The sequence below is a fragment of the Charadrius vociferus genome, unplaced genomic scaffold (assembly GCF_000708025.1).
Source record: "Charadrius vociferus isolate BGI_N301 unplaced genomic scaffold, ASM70802v2 scaffold218, whole genome shotgun sequence".
In the NCBI taxonomy this organism is placed as follows: Eukaryota; Metazoa; Chordata; class Aves; order Charadriiformes; family Charadriidae; genus Charadrius; species Charadrius vociferus.
The window spans coordinates 837,132-856,396 of NW_009650084.1; the positions used below are offsets into that span (position 1 = coordinate 837,132).

A 19,265-nucleotide genomic window follows, 5' to 3' on the forward strand; every position below is an offset into this window, starting at 1 on the left:
AACCCAAGGAAGCCGGCTTTTTATTATTTTTTTTTTTTTTTAAATTGTACCTTTTATTTGCTGGGGAAGGGAAGTGATCCCTCACGTTAATAATGGAGCCTTGGCCTGGTGCGGGCAGGTGTGGGGCCGAGCTGGGGCGAAGCCGGGCTGCCAACCCCAAAACCTGCCCTCTGCAGCCCCCACCCACCTCTCCCACATCCTGATGCCCATAACCCGCGAGCTCTGCCCTTTTGATGCCCAGGGGGCCTGGTAGTCTTGGCCTGGCAGGAGCTGGCTGCTGCTTTTTTGGGGGGGTTTCCCTCGGTTGTGCCCGCTGAGGTCTCTGTGGAGGCCACGTCTTGGGTGCTTCCAGAGCCCACCATCAGGTCACCTTCATCTTCTTGGCTTGTTTAAACAGGCTGTTGTATTGAAAATATACCTAAAAGACAGCTTTTTTTTTTAAAAAAAAGTCACTCCGTGCAGCCATTAGTACCGGTTGTTTTCTTTCAGCATTTTACCCTTTTTCTGCAAGATGATTTGTTCATAAATGTCAATACTTACACTGGAATGTTACAGGGAAGAAATCATCCTATGGAGCATGGAAACTTATAAAATCATAGAATGGTTAGAGTTGGAAGGGACCTTAAACACCATCTAGTTCCAACCCCCCTTCCATGGGCAGGGACACCTCCCACTAGACCAGGTTGCTCAAAGCCCCATCCAGCCTGGCCTTGAACACCTCTAGGGATGGGGCATCCACAGCTTCCCTGGACAACCTGTTCCAGTGTCTCACCACCCCCAGAGTAAAGAATTTCTTCCTAACATCCAATCTAAATCTACCCTCTTTTAGATTAAAACCATTGCCCCCTGTCCTATCACTACATTCCCTGATAAAGAGTTCCTCTCCACCTTTCCTGTAGGCCCCCTTTAGGTACTGGAAGGTCACTATAAGGTCTCCCTGGTGCCTTCTCTTCTCCAGGCTGAATAACCCCAACTGTCTCAGCCTGTCTTCATAGGAGAGGTGCTCCAGCCCTCTGATCATCTTTGTGGCCCTCCTCTGGACCCGCTCCAACAGGTCCATGTTCTTCTTATAGTGGGGTCCCCAGAGCTGGACGCGGTACTCCAGGTAGGGTCTCATGAGAGCAAAGTAGAGGGGCAGAATGACCTCCCTCGACCTGCTGGGCACATTTCTTTTGATGCAGCCCAGGATGCAAAACCCAAAACTATTCAAGCTTGAGGGGTCTGGAGTGATGGTTTTGCAATGCTGAGTGCCTTGTCTCGGTGAAAATGAGGTTTTATTTGTTGGTCGCTGCTCCTAGTCGCCTTCCTCTCTGGGAATGTATTCTGCTGACATATATATGCTTTCCTTTTAGGAGTAATGAGAACGTTTGGGGTAAGTTTTCATACTGTAAGACCTCTTGTTTCTCAGGTCTCTGGAATTTGCTGCTTTTCCCAATTCAGTTCACTACTTAAATGAAGAGTATACCATTCTTCTATGTCAGTAAAGCAGGCTGTAGGATGTTCAGTATTGCATGGTATATGTACCATATAATGTCAGTGTTTTCCCCAACTAATAGAGTATGTTCAATTGTAAGTGTCCTACTTGCTGATAAGCTTTTGTGATTGAGCTGATATTCAGCATGATTTGGATGAATCCAAAGTGTAAGTTTTGCATAAGATACTTAAACTGTTTTCTAATCTCCTCAGTTGTATCTATGATGTCCCTCACCTTTTCACTGTTTTCATGCTTAGATTAGGAGGTATGTTTTTTAATGGTATTTTCAAGCCTCTTCAGGCTCTACCATTTATGCATTAAGGCTTTAGAGAATGGTCTTTGGCCAGTGTTTTGTGGATGGTCATACAATTCTCCTGGCTTTAGATCTCAGGACAGAGAGTACAATTTCACTAGACAGCAAATTAAACAAACATTCCTTTCATTTGCCCTCTTCTGTATCAACAAGCATAAAACCAAGGCAAAGATAAGATTAAATCAGTGGTGTTCTTCACCACTTATGGGTTAAATATTAAATTTAATAGCCTTATTGCAATAATGTTTGGTGCAAGAAGACTAAAATCAAATTTTCGTAGCAGATCTGTAAATGTGGCGTTAACGTTTTTCCCAGCTTTCTTGTCCTGAAGACTCTGTGCAGTTTGTCTTCCTCAAATCTACCTGTTGGCACTGCAACTGTTGGAGAAAGCTACTTTAACATAAGCTAAAAGAAGCACTTTTTCTATTTCTTCTGCTATTGCATCATTACATTACAGGACCCATCAGCATAGGAAGTTGTGAAAGCCAGAAGCATAAATGTGTTCCGAAGAGATTGCACACATTTTTGGACAACAGGTTCATTCATGACTATTCGACCTAATGCAACTTCTGGCTCAGGAAGTCTGTACATCACCGATTACCAGAAGTTGACAGGGTAGCTGGAGGAAGGATCATGGTATGCTTTATGTGTTGCTGACAGTCTTTTTCTCAGCATCTAGCTCTGTCCCTTAGCAGAAAATTGATGCAGAATGAGAGGGACTCTGAGTTCGATTTGTGTCTGATTTGTTATAGCTGTTCTGTGCCCACTTGACAAGACATGCAAGTTTACAAACAATACCGATAGGGAAATTATTTTATATATTCAAGGAGGTATTAGGGTCATTTCAAATCATTAATAGTGGTGTGGGTATCACATGCTTTGCGTATCTAAGATAATGAAGGAATGTTTCAATAGGAAAATGGCACAGAGGGATCGAGGGGCAATAATACAATCTGGAAATGCTCTAGTTCAACATCATTAATCCATGTGCTTCTTCAACCAGTCGATGTATTTGGATACCCTTGTGTAAACCCCATAGCTGCCTTTAACAGCACAGCCCTTTCCCCAGCTGACAATCCCAGTCAGAAACCAAGTGTTCTTGTACTTTGTAGCGTGAGGTCCACCACTGTCTCCTTTACAGGAGTCTTTAACGCCAGTCAGGTCTCCTGCACAGAACATATTCTCTGTAAGATTTAAATCAGTCTCCTTTTCACATTCTTGTGTCTTTACGCGTGGCAAATCAACTCGCATCAGAACAGAAGAGGTGGCACCTCCATCTAGTAGGCGTCCCCATCCGCTCACTGTGGAGAACTTGATGGAGGACAGTTCATACACTGCAAACCGTTTTTCAGGCAAACATATCGGCACCACGTAATCAGTGAGATTCACAGGTGTTTCCAGGCTCAGAAGGGCAATATCGTTATTGACTTGTCCATTTATGTATCCTTCATGAACGATTATTCTGGCAACTCCACTTTCTTGCTCCGTTTTCTCATCGTAATTTGTTGAGTGTTCACCTGGAAAAGTTATTAATCGCAGGTCATGTCAAGCAGCTCCTTGATTCCTCAGAAGTTTGTGGAGATAAGGGGGTTTCTATTCTGATGCTTCTTAAGGACAATTCCCTTATTTTACCAAAGCCTGCACTTTTTGTCTTCTACTCTGGTTTGTCAGGATGAGAAGTTGCCACCACAACGACAGCTCGATAACATGAGGAGGGGAAGATACGTACCCAGTCTCACCCGAAGCTGTTTAGGATGAGTATACTCCAAACAGTGAGCTGCAGTGACCACCCACTCTGGGGAAAGCAGTGTACCACCACACTTTTCTTTCTGATTCTGTATTATAAGGGCCTGCCAACATAAAACAAATTTATGTCTTACATCAAATACGCACTTGACCTGAATCTCAGTAGTTGTAGTCAGGTTTTATATTGCTTCTATATCTCACTTTATGCAACTGTGTTTGAGAATACGGTGCTGATTGTCTGGAGAATTTAGGAGGGGGGAGTCTTTCCACTGACATTTTCTCCATTTTGTAGTATGGACCCTGCCTATTATGGCCAAGAGCGTATCCCTCCAAGCTCCAGCTAAAATTCTTGCTAGCAGTAAGGTTTAAGGACTAAGGGGTCAGGAGCCAGAGAAGGTTGTATTACTGGACTCCTATGAAAGCAGCCACTCCAGAACAAGGCTAAATGCATGATTGAAACAGGTGGATCTGCTGGCTGTGGCTGAAGAGGGAATTTGGGTATCCAGACCTGCGCTTTTAATGGATTTTTAACATAATAGATTTAAAGCAATGAATTTAAGATAGTGGTTTCATAAGGAAAAAAAAAACAAGGCAATGAAAGATTTCGGAAGACTCACTTGCCATGGACATTCACCTGGAGGACAGATTAAACCACCTACTATTCTCCCTCGTGCAGTTGCATTTTTTTTTGCCAGCACTGGTATTCTTCCACATGGGTATGTCACTAAAAAATAGAAAAAAAAAAAAAGTTATTTTATTGTACTGAATTCACAGCAAAATGTGCAAGGCCTTCAGTGAAGTTATGTTAGCTGAAAAACTGGTTACTAGTCTGGGACCATGGGTTCTCAAAAGTAATTTAAAGCAGCTCAGTAGGTAGGTAGTCTTTTTGTTTGGAAACAGCCAGAAACACTTTTACAAATGGAGTGCAGGGCCATACAGTATCATTGACATATTGACACTTACCACAGGAGTTTGCAAACAATATACCTGCTTAAGTTATATGTCAATACAGTGAGGTAGGCTGCAGGCTGGAGAGCAGAAGTGGCTCTGTCAAGCTTTGTCGTCTACATGTTTTCAGTGACCCTGCTGACTTTAACTCAGTTGTACTAAGTGCACAGCATCCATGGCATGGTGAGACGCAGGCTTAAGCATGCGACGTGCAGCTTGCTATCCCTTGTGTGAATGATGGACCTGAAGATCTCAGAACAGACACTATGTCTTCTGGTATGCCTCCCAGCAGACTGTGCCTAGTTTGCTTGGGTCCAGAGCATCCTTGATTCTTCTGGACTGCACATCTCAGTCTAGGGTCCGTTTTCAGCCTGAGCAAGTGAAGATTGGCAATAAGAGAATCAAATCTTGAGGACTAAACCTGCAACTGAGCTGCATTGCAGAGGAAGCCTTGGTGTTTTCAGTAAATCCTTCACCCAACAGAGTTTTCCTTTCAAGAAGAGGAAGAAGGTCTAACGTTGGGGGTTTTTTGTGTGCCGTGTGGCTGTGCTGTAACTGAACATACCGTCCCTCACATCCAGCCGTCACTCTGCGATAATGCTGTGGGGACGAGTGCTCACCCTCTGTCACTTTGGGAGCCAGGGCCCTGTAGTCTATGCTGAGCTGAATCCGACATCCCCATGGATCTGTAAGAGCCTGAATGTGCCGATTACTTCACCTGTTGCAAAGACAGCATCAGCCTTTTACAGCAACAGGCAAGGTACGGAGAAACAGGACTGGCTCTGTGGTGGCATCTGGTGGAAGGTCAGCATAGACATACCACAAACCCATACCCTCTAACGCTGTATGCAGGGCAACCCAAGCGTGGGCGTTTGAAACGGACATTGTGAGAGATGACAGAAGGACGGTGAAGGGGTTGGCAGTCTGGCAGTTACACGGTTTTGTCTCCTTGCAACACACAGTCAGTGCTACGGGTATTTTGGTCCCCAAGAAGCAAGCAGCAACAAATACATCTTCCTCGCAGGGGAAGATGCGCTGAAAAGCCTGTGGGGAATATCGAATTCGTTGTTGTCGGCTTTTAACAAAAGCAGCTTCCCCATCACGTGATATTGCAGAATCAGCTAATAAGGGATAAGCGCATTACTGGACATTGTTTTCTAATGAAATTGCAGTTGTTGAGAGTGAGGTTGTCATTATCAGTTCTCTGCATGAGTGCTCCGTTGAGGTGTGTGTAGGGGGGCATTGCCCCTCAGAATTACTTTGCACACTTCCTGCAGCTCTGTCCATTATTTTCATATCCCCAGGGGTCTCTTTTTCCCCTCTAATAAGTAATTGAAGTAGGCATCTGCAATAGAGTCAGGTGCCAGCTTATGTGTTGGAAAAATAATTAACTTGTGCTATCCTAGTCCCAGTTGAAATTTACCTTGTTAGATGAGTAAGAGAAATACGTAGCCGTAGTGTCTAGAGGAATACCAAAAGTGTATTGGTCCTACCAAATAGGAAAAAAAAAAGGAGAAAAAAAAAACCCAACTGATTTTATCTGGTTTTAATAGCCCTCTTCCTCTCTTGCCTCCTGTGCTGAAATAAAAATGATAATAAAATCCATAGTCACAAATTCAGGTTGGAGATCCAACAGTAAAACAGTGCTGCCCCCAAAATATTTTCCCAACAAACTTTACTGCTGGGGCCAGGAAGGAGAGGTCCAAAAGGCTCCCTGCTGGCTGTGCACACTTCCATGACTGCTTTTCTGGGGTCTCTAACTTCCATTAGAAGCCCAAAGCCGCTGCTCTGGACTCTGCCCTTGAAGAAGAGGTGAGGAGCTGGTGAGGGTGATACCTCACACCTCCTGATGTGTACCTGTTGGAAACTTTTCTTCCAGAGCTGGCTTGGACTTAGCATCCAGGTTGTAGTATCTTACCTTGGGGAATGCAGGACACACCATCACTCGCTAAAGCGTAGTCGTCCGCACAGAAGCACACTCGTTTTTCAGACTGCTCGTCAGTACAGTACTGTTCACAGCCACCGTTGTCGTAAATGCACTTCAGTTTGTCAGCAATCGCTAAAGTCAGAGAAAGAGTATTTAGGTTTCCAAATGTGGATTTTGGTGCTTAACACGGGTCAATTGTAGCATGAAATGTTGACAGGGAAGCAAGGCAGCAAAGCAGATTTCTGTGATTTATGCACAGTGACTGCATGAAAAACACCTTCCATGTGGTGAAAACGAGGTAGACCTGGATCTCCAGGGACTGGGGAGGAAAAGTCTATGCCTAAGAAACACATACCTAAAATTAAATCACTCTGCATTTATACAGTATCTGAGCTGTCTGGAGGTGTTGCAATTGTGTGGTAACCAGCGCGATATATGACTGAAAAATTAGAACTATTTTGTATTTTGACATTTGGCAGAAGGATGCTCTGGGATGACCGCTGAGACTGCCCGGTTAGACTTAATGACTGCCTAGTCCTCGTTTGGGCTCAGCGTGTTCTGAGGGTATAAGTGTAACACCCAGTATGCAATGCCCACTGAAATCAATGGAAGGACTTCATTAACTGCTGGATCTGTCCCCTCGGGCTTTATACGATGCATATGCAGCGTCATCCTTATTTGCATACCACGCTGAGCTTCTAGTAACCAGTCAAAGTAACCAGCACTTGGGTAGGAAAAAAAATTCCTCCTTTTCTCTCAGATGGTGCACAAAAGGCAATTTTATTTTTGTTTTCCAAAGTCATCATAGGGTAATAATTATCTTGCTGCCTTGCAGTGCCTGGCTGCCAGCTGGTTAGATCCATCATGCGACACCGCAGGCAGCGTGAACAGTAGCTGTCACGGCTAGAATGATGCAAAATGATAACGATTGCTAGTGTTTATCTCAATGCCCTGCATTTCAATTAATAATGGCATTTTTATTTTGTTAAGCTATGCCAGAGCTGACCTTTTTCACAGCTTTTGCCCTCATAGTTGGCAGAACAGCGGCAAACGTAATCCTGAAACTGGTCATCACAACTTCCACCGTTCTGACAGGGGTTGGAGTCACACTGGTTAGGGTCTGTAAAAACATTCAGTGTCAGTCCGGCTCACGTGAAGCGCTGCAGCAGCGGGAGCATTTTCACAGCTGCTAGAACATCCCGAACAATCGTACCGGAATAGATGTGCCAGAACTCTTTCTGGAAGAAAAAGATGCGAGATTTAAACAAAGAAAAATTAACCCAGGTTAAGCCCTACAGCCCTTGTAGCACAGGATGTGTTATAGGCAGCCACGTTGATGCCCTTTTTGCCTTTATAATTTATGACAGTTGATATCCATAAAATATTCTACATTATTTCTATATTCTACATTATTTTTATATACCAATAGAGAAGGGCACTGTGTAACACACACAACTAGGTTATCTATCAATAACCTTCGTATAGCTGAGGTGGGATTGACTGAAACAGATGTTGCACAATACAATAATTTAAGTTACTGTCAGGCCAGGAATTACTGGGGGGCTGGGAAGACGACTTAGAGAGCATCCATTTTCCCGCCATCCCCCAGGTAGGTACTGCCTAGGGTGGCACATGCAGTACGCCCTTCTGCAACTCATTGTTGCTGCCTGTCCCCCTATAGATATAAAAGAAAGATGGAGGAGCAGGAGACAAAGTGCTTTTTTTGCTCTTGAGGTTTAAAGTGTCAAAGCACACCCTTGAGTAGGGGGAGTCCATCTGACAGTGAGCACTCCCCCAGCCCCATTGTACTTACTGTCCTTTCGTCATCATGGTAAATCTCTCTTGCTTCCTCAAAGGAACACTTTTCTTCCATGCATTCTCGCTCTAGCGATCCCAGTTTTATCTCTTCGAAGAAGCTGTTGGCTCGTCTTTGCCTTTGCAAAACGCTGCTTGCTTCCTCCTGCTTTAGAAAGACTGAAAAACAGTGGCACGTGCTGTTTGTCGTACAGCTACGCTCTCCAGACAGAGAGAGGACAGCGGGGACGATTTCCCCTGAAACCTTCTCCTTCCCAGGCTTTTTCTGAGATGCTTTGGAAAAGAAACGGGCAAATGTGAAAGAGCCTCCTTCCTCTGGCCTGCCTCCCTGGTAAAACGGCAGCACGTGATTACAGACCCCAGAGCTTAAGAGAAGATGATGTGTTACACCAGTGTTGTACGTCAGCAACTCCTAAGGTACCATCGCATGTCTCAACATGCACAGCACAGTTTCTCTCAATTCTGGCAGCTGAAAAGCATGTGTTGCTTTATCTAGCACTGATGTACATGGCGACATCTGATTTTCCTGTACTTGCTACCATAAGTCACTTGGTGACAGGTGGAACACAGTCACCCCTTCACCTACAGTCACGTTGTCTCACACCCCTTCACTCTTTGGGCCTGCAGAAGAGATTTACCCCACCACCAGTAGACCACAATTTAAAAAAAAATACCCACTGCTTTAATATATTTATGTTTAGCTTTCTTCTGTAAAAAAGGCTTTGTAAAGGTCCATAGGCAAGCTGGACAATGCTGTTTCCGTTTCCTAGTGGAACCAGTGGATGGCTCCTAGCTGCTACCAGCACCATAGACCACAGCCACGGGGGTCTCCTCCCTGTGCATCTCTGCCGTGCTTTGCAAAGACATGGGGTACGCAGGTTCAATAGCAGAGACGAGCAGCGCTCACCTCATGCAACTACATCAATTTCCAGCTGACAGAAGCGTGCACTGAAAGTGCTGACGGCATTGTCACCACGCTGACCTGCTCCTCAGCTTCGGGATACAAGCACATCACACAACTATGCCCCCAGTATAATTCAGGATAACAAACAAGAGGCCCCAGTGCTGCAGTGTACTTTCACTACATGTACTACAAAGAACAAGTCTTGAAATCATTAATTTTGCTTTTTTTTTCCTCCTCCATGTCAGAAGGGGATTCTGGAGCTTCGTGACAACAACTTACATTTCAGTGCTTTTAACTATGTCACCTGGGATTGTGGGTACATTTGGAAATGAAGGCTGATGTATGTCACCTGCCTTTCCACAGGGACGTTCTCCACTACGTGACCCTGAGAGAGTGGGAGTTACCTCCAACCTGCTGGAAGGGCCCTGAGGTGGGCACTGAAGGACGAGACTGGTGTGTGTCCTCACCGACATTCACACAAACATAAATCCTGAGAGGGTTTATTCCAGTCTGGTGAGGTGTCTCTAAACATTTGTGTCTAATCAGAGCATTTGCTGAATTACATGCAAAATAGTGGTAATTTTCCCTATATTTCAAAGTTACTTGAAGGAATAAAATATTGTGTGGCATCCATTGAATTTATCCCAGGGTGCTTCATAAACATTTGCCCACTGTAGGAATTTCAGCCGTGTTTTTCCTGCTGTGATTTCAAAGTCAGGCTGTATGCATTTAATATGGCTTTCTTTAAAGGCTTTTAATTAACCTTAGACTGCAGATTCATGACACATGTATCTGTGCACGGGCACAGACTGAGAGAGGAGCGTGCCTGGGCGCGTGGCTGGGGACATCCTCCTGATTTTATTTCGGCATTCTCCACTTATTTACATTGGAATGCTTTTCACTTTGCTACTGATTTTTCCAGCTTTGTTCACTGCAACGCAGGAGACCCAGTCAATGCCTAACTGGGAATCTGAAAGCACTGGGGCTGCTTTATTAATTTGGGAGCTGATTTTCAGACATGTAATGGAGCCAACCGAAGAGCTACCACCTCACTGTCTTCTACTGCTGCCAAAACAGGGTGGATCCTCACCTCTTTAATTTCTCATCAGCCGAATGACAGACTATTGATTCTTTGCTTTGAAAAATATCACGCTTCAATATGAAATAACAATAAAGCCAAGTTCCTTTTTTTTTCACGTAGTGGGCAGACAGCTGATGGCTTGCCTGTTTGCCTGCGCTCTGTGCAGTGCGATAATAGATTCATTTAGCAGTCTAGAGGTGCTTTTCCTTAGTCGGCAAAATAAGCGTGTGGATGCCATCACTGAAAGCAAACAAGAGCCTTAGAATCACTCACAGGCACAAACGGAGGCGGGACAAGCATGCAACAGTGCTCAAAACTTGCAATGCAAATTACATATGAGTACCAGGAGAGAGGTCCGCTGCCAGTAAACATAATTACAGCCACATCCTACGACATACCTGCATCCAGAGAAAGAGGAATCAGTAGAGGAAAGCAGAGGAACAAAGCCATGCGCTGCCTGGAAACCATGATGAACCCCACGAGCCGGTGTCCTGGTGGTGTATTGACATTTCATCAAGGACTGTTTGGCCAAAGAGCTCTGCTTCGAATGCTCCGAGCCAGAGGAGGGGCCGGCGAGTCATGGAAACAGAAAAAGATCCATGACAGCTCGCTGAGCTGAGCGGAAGGGCACATGCAAATGCTGCAATATGCCCTTTTCACCCAAGCGGGGAGCTTGGCTTTGAAGCGCGCTCTCCTGCCCTGTGCAAAGGCTGTGCTGATTACACAGGCTGCTACCCCGGGCCGTCAGTTTCCATCTAACAACCCTTTTCCACGGGAAACATCAATGCCAGGACCCTGCGTCCGTATGATGGCACCAACTTGGCCACACAGCCCCGTGTGCAGAGAGCAGTGCTGCGATATTTATCTTGAATCGGCAGTCAAGATATGGCCTTTCAGGGCTTTGGGGTATGGTCAAACTGCTGACATCTGTCTTTTCCCATTTCTCCGTCACTGGCTGAAACTCTGCCCTTCTGGCTGAATTTGCGTGGAGACACTGATTAACTAGCAAGAAACACCCTACACTGTTTTTCTCTGTCTTTATTGCAAGCCCCATGTGGCCTGCACGAGTTGTACCGGCTGGAAGAGGCGCTGAGCTGATCCACGTTGTATTTCATTAGCAGCGATAGAGGTTTGAGGGGGTAATCTGCAGACAGGTTTATCTGGAACACAGGCAGTCTGCTGATTTAATGGAAATCAATTAATGGCATCAGACTAGAGAGCTGACAACATTCTTGGGGAAATATTTGCTAAAGATAGCAGCGAGGTAAAGAGCATGTTTGCCTATGGGAAGTGAAGAGTTGCCTGTGGGCTGGAGTATCTTCCAGGCCGTCCTCCCTTTCCTGCCTGGAAAGGAAGGAGGGTCAGCTCTGCATCTGAACACTACAACAAAGAAGAGCAAGAGCGGGATTTTACCCTTTGCTGCCCAAGGCTCAGCGTAGCTCCCTGCAGAAGTGACTGCTCAGCGAAGCCGGGCGGGCTCCCAGGCCGTTCTTCGCACGCAGTCCTGTTATTCAGTGGCACAGCTGGATGTCCTGCTTTGAAACTGCGTTTTCCCAAGAGGGGGCATCCAGGCACCTCTCTGGATCGCAGCCTGGCTCATTCCCGGCAGCCTGGTTCCTGGGGACGGGTGGCAGGCCCTGTCCCTGGGCTGAGGAAGGGGGGCAGTTACAGGAATACAAAAGGAGTTACAGCAGCCCACTCGGTGACCATCACTGCTTTTTGGGAACCTTCTCAACATCTCATAGCCTGCCAACATGAGCCTCATCCCTTGTTTGCTTGCCTGAGTTGAAAATAGCAAGGGCACGTTCAGCTTAGCAAGACCAAAACTAAGCTTGTTGGAGGTGCTTGAAAATGTCCCTCTCTCTCTCATCTCCTTCGGGAAAGATCTATCCCCATCTATTTGACTGAGTCAGGCAGATCAGAGCATGAGGCTGCACCTCCCACAGCTGAGGCCAGCCTGGTTCTGCACCTATCATCGCCCCCCAGCTTCCTTAGGCTGGGCATCTCCCTGCCAGGGACGGTGGGGTGGCCGCCACTCCACAGCAGCATCACAGCACCTCTGCGCCACGGCACCGCTTGCCTTTCTCATCTAGTTTGTGGATCCTGTCCATCCTTTAGGACTGATGCAGTATTTTCCTTCTTTCTTCCATCCTCTGTTGGCATCCCTTAAGCATAAAAGATTTTGCTTTTATTGCTTGGGAATACAGCCAAGCACTCAGTTACTATTTTTAGAGACCAGGGAGAAGACCAAGTGGTGGGAACAACAGTCAGTTCATATAGGGACAGACCTTCTTCCAAGAAAAATTCATGCAATTAAGCTTCACCAGGGATGACAGGGATGCTCATGCCCATGAGGACGGTCACTTGGGGATTCGGCAGTCCCAGGACTTCGTTACACCTCGTCGCTCATGAATTTTGTATTCACAGATCTCATCTCAAAGCTGTTCCCTACTAACTTCAGCCGGGCCAGTTCTTTGGTTCAAGAGCTGTGTTTTTAAAGAAGACCTCCCCTTCTTTACTGTCTTTGACCCCAGCCAGAGGAGCAAACAGCAGTTCATTAGCTTTTCTTCCCCAGAAGACCCCTAAGTCTTACTTCGTTTTTCTTCTTGTGAGGTCTTGCTTGCAGTTCATGAGAATTGCCCTGCTATTCTGCTCTATAAATCTCCTTGCCAGTACAGGCTTCAGCCTTGGCTTATGTTTTCTGAGCAATTCCAAGAAAAATAATCTGCTGTTCAATTAAAAGTGAATAAATATTAATGCAAACATGCTCCCCTGCTGCTCATGGAGGCTACTAGAATCAATTTGGGGACAGCTGTTCAGAAAACATGATTTAGGGTATTTTTTAGTGTATGCTTTGGATGTGCCAAAGTTGCTTTACTTTCAAAAAAACTCACCCCATGTTAAAAAAAAATTAAACATGAATAATGTGAAAAAAAAAAAAGGCTAAAGCAGAAACATTAGCCTGGAAGACACGATGAACTGATGTCTCAGAACATACCATTCTTTATTTTTGTTTTGTTTCCTACTGACATTTTTCAAAGAAAAACTCTTACAATTTTGCTGGTTTTAGTTTTATATTTTGGGTTGAAGAAAAGACAGGCACGGAAGCTATTGGGAACTGTGCAACTTGATCTGATCCAGCAGGTCACTTGTGATTTAAACATGAGTTTTCTAGTCAGCACTCAGGAAAAATTTAAAAAAATAAATTAACGATTTCTATTTCAAAGAGGCTGTAAGTGATCATTTGAGGAAGCTGACAAGGCTGTGTCTAGGTAAGAAAGGTTTAGGAACAAGCTGCCTCATGAATTTATGGAAAATTCAATTTAAATCTCCAATAACACTAGTAACTTGCCATCGCTCATTTATCAGACTGATTAAAAGCAAGCCAAATCTGTGATAATGATTTCCCGTTTCTGTTGTACTAATTATAAATATATGAATATCATGCTGCTTAGCATTAAAGCAAATTATTTGGATTTTAGACCTCAAAAGAGAACTATTTATTTCCAGGAGAAAATTACTTGTCTGCTTGACTGAGTTCTGTATCCCCATACAGCAATTATTCTCATAAAGAGGAAGCAGAAGATGGGGAGATAATGTTTTTCATCATTTTTTTTTTACCAGCTCTGAATACAAGTGCTTAACATTTTATTTTATTTTTTAATCTTGACGTGAGTTATTTCTTTCTCTTCTTTTGCTGCCTGAGCAGAAGGATGTCTGAAGATCCCTAGATAATAAAGGAAGTAAAAGACATAGAAAAGGCAGTACAAAATAAATTTACAATACATGCAGTATGACCCAAAGTTTGTCTGCTTAATGCCACCTATCTCAGTTGGTAATGAGAGATATTAACTCTACTACAGACCTTCTCTTGACTGTTCCCTCAGACCACCACAGCTGCAGCACAACTCACTAAGTAAATCCGTAATCCTTTAAATGCAGCTGGGGACCTTGCTGTCTTGTCAGTTGATGTGGAATGAGTAAATATAAAAACCGGAAATGCGATGGATGGACTCACTTCAATCAATTTGGCAAAGAGAGTATTTCAGCACCAAACTGGCTAATCCGAGTAAAAAACTTTCAGACTAAAAGTGCAAAACTTGATCCTTGATTTTCTACCACCATCTTTAGGCTGCAGCTGGTACAGGTGGTGGCGGCCACAGCGATACTTGGGAGAAGCGCAAAGATGCCCAGCGAGTATATTTTAGTACATCATCTCTTCTTCTCTTACTGCTATAGGGACTTACAGATGTGGACGCCTTTGGCCTCCCTCCGCGGGGTCAGAGCTGTGGAGGAGCTGACAGAGCTCCTCGTGGTTTGCCTTTGCCCCGACCGCAACTTGGCCTCTCCTTGTGAAGGTCGGAGGCACTCATCTTGCTGCACTGCTAGGTTGGATGAGGAAACATCACCACTTTGTCTTCCAACCTGCTTTTTGTGTACACCACACTGCTTTTTTTTTTTTTTTTTTTTTTTTTTTTTTTCTTCTCTCAAGGTTTTTTTCAGACATAACACTGCCCCCAGATTTTTCAAGAAAAGGCTTGAGCTTTGAGTGAGGACGCTTCACTGTGAACACCCTTTGGCCCAAGCAAAACAGTTGGAGCCCATTGACAGGGGGGTGCATGTGTTTGTTTACGTATGACAAGATATTTTGAGCTAACCATGTACAACAGCACTGAGGAGCCGAGGGAGGGAATAGATGCTGAACCAGCTGCAGCGGCCTTACCCATGCTCCAGCAGAGCCCTCCAGTGCCTCCCCACCCTGGGCACCCCGTGCCCCTGCCCTGCTGCCTTTGGAGTTTGTCCCTGATGGGAACCACGCTGATGTTGCAGAGGCTGCGGCCACGGGAGCAAGCGAGGGCACTACCGCTCAGGGAGGGGAAGGGTGCGCCTGTTCTGGGAGCTGATCCAGCCAAAAGCTGCCTGGGGAAGGGGGCCGATAACTGAGTTTCATCTTGAAGCTGGAGGAAGCACAGGTGCAACGGTGCAGGACTTGGGAGGCAGGAGGGGAACGTGCTGCTGGACTGGCGGCAGCTCCACGCAGCACCTACTTTGGCATATGTCATGCAGCATTTTTTTCAACTAAAAATGTCTTTGCGCCCCATACTCCTCACCCCACCAGCCCTATGTGCTCACCTCAAAGAATAATCCATCCGCTCTGCGCTCTCCCTTCTCAACCTTCTGATCTCTGACTGACCATTGTGCTACAGCTGAACATGCCAGCTTGAAGTGCAGCAGCTTGGAAATATGCGGAAAGGAGGAAAAAAAAAACAGCAGAAATCCAATAAAATCTTGCTGGCAAGGGAGCTGGCATCCCTCTGCCTGAGCTCTGTCTCAGAAGCACCTCCTGCTGCCTTTCAAGCAACAGCTCACCATCTAAGGAGAACAGGGGCTTTGCTCCCCATGTTGCTATTTGAGCGTGTTACTGCACAGCATCCCGCATAGAAAAGCGACAAGCTCCAAAGTTGCACAAGGCTTTAAATTTCTTTACTGCATGGATTACGGGAAGAAGGGGAAATTTTATAAATAAATGGGACAGCATTTAAAGAGGGTTTCTGGAAGTTGCCTGGAACAAAGTAAGTGGAGCACATCTAATACCTTTGCCAAAGGACTTGGGTTGTCCTCCTGCCGCAGCTGGCCTCACCCTGTCAGGGTGTTTGCAAGGGCAGGAGGAGATATGTATCAAGTGCTTTGCTATTAAAGGTCATTAAGGTATTATTAAGGTATTAAAAACTACCTTGCCCTCTTAGAGTCTTTACATGGCCATTCGTTTCTTTCTAGTTGCTTCAGAATCTCCAAGTATCTCATCTTTATCTTCCTTAACAACTGTTAAAATGAACAGTATTTATTGCTAATGCCACCATCATAGCTTACATATTATCTGTTCATCTCCTTTCCAATGAAAGCCCAGAGAACCTATTTCAACATCTAAACATCTTATTTTGATAATATAGTATCTAGACACAGTTTACACCAAATCTTAAGGGACAACGGAATCTGGCTTTTCTATTCCTACATCCTAAGTTAAGGGAGTTGAATCTGGGTAGCTCCCTCATACCAAGCTGATCTGGCAGCCACACAAATCCAGGGAGGCTGCTAATTCTGGGGACTCGTGTGGACACTCAAAACTTTACAGTGCAGTTCATAATAACCATCTGATATATGATACGGAAGGGGAATGGACATCCCAGTCATTTTGAGAGAACTGATGTAAATGGTCCAAAGTCTGCCTGGAAAGGAAGGAGGGTCAGCTCTGCATCTGAACACTACAACAAAGAAGAGCAAGAGCGGGATTTTACCCTTTGCTGCCCAAGGCTCAGCGTAGCTCCCTGCAGAAGTGACTGCTCAGCGAAGCCGGGCGGGCTCCCAGGCCGTTCTTCGCACGCAGTCCTGTTATTCAGTGGCACAGCTGGATGTCCTGCTTTGAAACTGCGTTTTCCCAAGAGGGGGCATCCAGGCACCTCTCTGGATCGCAGCCTGGCTCATTCCCGGCAGCCTGGTTCCTGGGGACGGGTGGCAGGCCCTGTCCCTGGGCTGAGGAAGGGGGGCAGTTACAGGAATACAAAAGGAGTTACAGCAGCCCACTCGGTGACCATCACTGCTTTTTGGGAACCTTCTCAACATCTCATAGCCTGCCAACATGAGCCTCATCCCTTGTTTGAGTTGAAAATAGCAAGGGCACGTTCAGCTTAGCAAGACCAAAACTAAGCTTGTTGGAGGTGCTTGAAAATGTCCCTCTCTCTCTCATCTCCTTCGGGAAAGATCTATCCCCATCTATTTGACTGAGTCAGGCAGATCAGAGCATGAGGCTGCACCTCCCACAGCTGAGGCCAGCCTGGTTCTGCACCTATCATCCCCCCCCAGCTTCCTTAGGCTGGGCATCTCCCTGCCAGGGACGGTGGGGTGGCCGCCACTCCACAGCAGCATCACAGCACCTCTGCGCCACGGCACCGCTTGCCTTTCTCATCTAGTTTGTGGATCCTGTCCATCCTTTAGGACTGATGCAGTATTTTCCTTCTTTCTTCCATCCTCTGTTGGCATCCCTTAAGCATAAAAGATTTTGCTTTTATTGCTTGGGAATACAGCCAAGCACTCAGTTACTATTTTTAGAGACCAGGGAGAAGACCAAGTGGTGGGAACAACAGTCAGTTCATATAGGGACAGACCTTCTTCCAAGAAAAATTCATGCAATTAAGTTTCATCAGGGATGACAGGGATGCTCATGCCCATGAGGACGGTCACTTGGGGATTCGGCAGTCCCAGGACTTCGTTACACCTCGTCGCTCATGAATTTTGTATTCACAGATCTCATCTCAAAGCTGTTCCCTACTAACTTCAGCCGGGCCAGTTCTTTGGTTCAAGAGCTGTGTTTTTAAAGAAGACCTCCCCTTCTTTACTGTCTTTGACCCCAGCCAGAGGAGCAAACAGCAGTTCATTAGCTTTTCTTCCCCAGAAGACCCCTGTCTTACTTCGTTTTTCTTCTTGTGAGGTCTTGCTGCAGTTCATGAGAATTGCCCTGCTATTCTGCTCTATAAATCTCCTTGCCAGTACAGGCTTCAGCCTTGGCTTATGTTTTCTGAGCAATTCCAAGAAAAATAATCTGCTGTTCAATTAAAAGTGAATAAATATTAATGCAAACATGCTCCCCTGCTGCTCATGGAGGCTACTAGAATCAATTTGGGGACAGCTGTTCAGAAAACATGATTTAGGGTATTTTTTAGTGTATGCTTTGGATGTGCCAAAGTTGCTTTACTTTCAAAAAAACTCACCCCATGTTAAAAAAAAATTAAACATGAATAATGTGAAAAAAAAAAAAGGCTAAAGCAGAAACATTAGCCTGGAAGACACGATGAACTGATGTCTCAGAACATACCATTCTTTATTTTTGTTTTGTTTCCTACTGACATTTTTCAAAGAAAAACTCTTACAATTTTGCTGGTTTTAGTTTTATATTTTGGGTTGAAGAAAAGACAGGCACGGAAGCTATTGGGAACTGTGCAACTTGATCTGATCCAGCAGGTCACTTGTGATTTAAACATGAGTTTTCTAGTCAGCACTCAGGAAAAATTTAAAAAAATAAATTAACGATTTCTATTTCAAAGAGGCTGTAAGTGATCATTTGAGGAAGCTGACAAGGCTGTGTCTAGGTAAGAAAGGTTTAGGAACAAGCTGCCTCATGAATTTATGGAAAATTCAATTTAAATCTCCAATAACAATAGTAACTTGCCATCGCTCATTTATCAGACGGATTAAAAGCAAGCCAAATCTGTGATAATGATTTCCCGTTTCTGTTGTACTAATTATAAATATATGAATATCATGCTGCTTAGCATTAAAGCAAATTATTTGGATTTTAGACCTCAAAAGAGAACTATTTATTTCCAGGAGAAAATTACTTGTCTGCTTGACTGAGTTCTGTATCCCCATACAGCAATTATTCTCATAAAGAGGAAGCAGAAGATGGGGAGATAATGTTTTTCATCATTTTTTTTTTACCAGCTCTGAATACAAGTGCTTAACATTTTATTTTATTTTTTAATCTTGACGTGAGTTATTTCTTTCTCTTCTTTTGCTGCCTGAGCAGAAGGATGTCTGAAGATCCCTAGATAATAAAGGAAGTAAAAGACATAGAAAAGGCAGTACAAAATAAATTTACAATACATGCAGTATGACCCAAAGTTTGTCTGCTTAATGCCACCTATCTCAGTTGGTAATGAGAGATATTAACTCTACTACAGACCTTCTCTTGACTGTTCCCTCAGACCACCACAGCTGCAGCACAACTCACTAAGTAAATCCGTAATCCTTTAAATGCAGCTGGGGACCTTGCTGTCTTGTCAGTTGATGTGGAATGAGTAAATATAAAAACCGGAAATGCGATGGATGGACTCACTTCAATCAATTTGGCAAAGAGAGTATTTCAGCACCAAACTGGCTAATCCGAGTAAAAAACTTTCAGACTAAAAGTGCAAAACTTGATCCTTGATTTTCTACCACCATCTTTAGGCTGCAGCTGGTACAGGTGGTGGCGGCCACAGCGATACTTGGGAGAAGCGCAAA

General features: G+C 44.8%; 2 protein-coding genes across 2 annotated transcripts in view; both read right to left on the reverse strand.

Moving 5' to 3' along the window:
- F10 (coagulation factor X) overlaps positions 1-2,378 on the reverse strand; it is a 14,229-nt gene extending 11,851 nt beyond the window's left edge. The window contains exon 1 of the mRNA XM_009892153.1: positions 2,243-2,378. Coding sequence (XP_009890455.1) covers positions 2,243-2,378 — 136 coding nt within the window. The remainder of the gene's footprint in view (positions 1-2,242) is intronic.
- Positions 2,379-2,765: 387 nt separating this feature from the next.
- On the reverse strand, positions 2,766-10,676 carry F7 (coagulation factor VII (serum prothrombin conversion accelerator)). Its single transcript, XM_009892132.1, has 8 exons — positions 10,607-10,676; positions 8,222-8,382; positions 7,622-7,646; positions 7,415-7,528; positions 6,400-6,540; positions 4,151-4,257; positions 3,517-3,637; positions 2,766-3,304 (listed from the first exon to the last, which is right to left on the reverse strand). Exons 1-8 carry the CDS (start codon positions 10,674-10,676, stop codon positions 2,766-2,768), a joined length of 1,278 nt encoding a protein of 425 aa, XP_009890434.1.
- Positions 10,677-19,265: the final 8,589 nt, after the last annotated feature.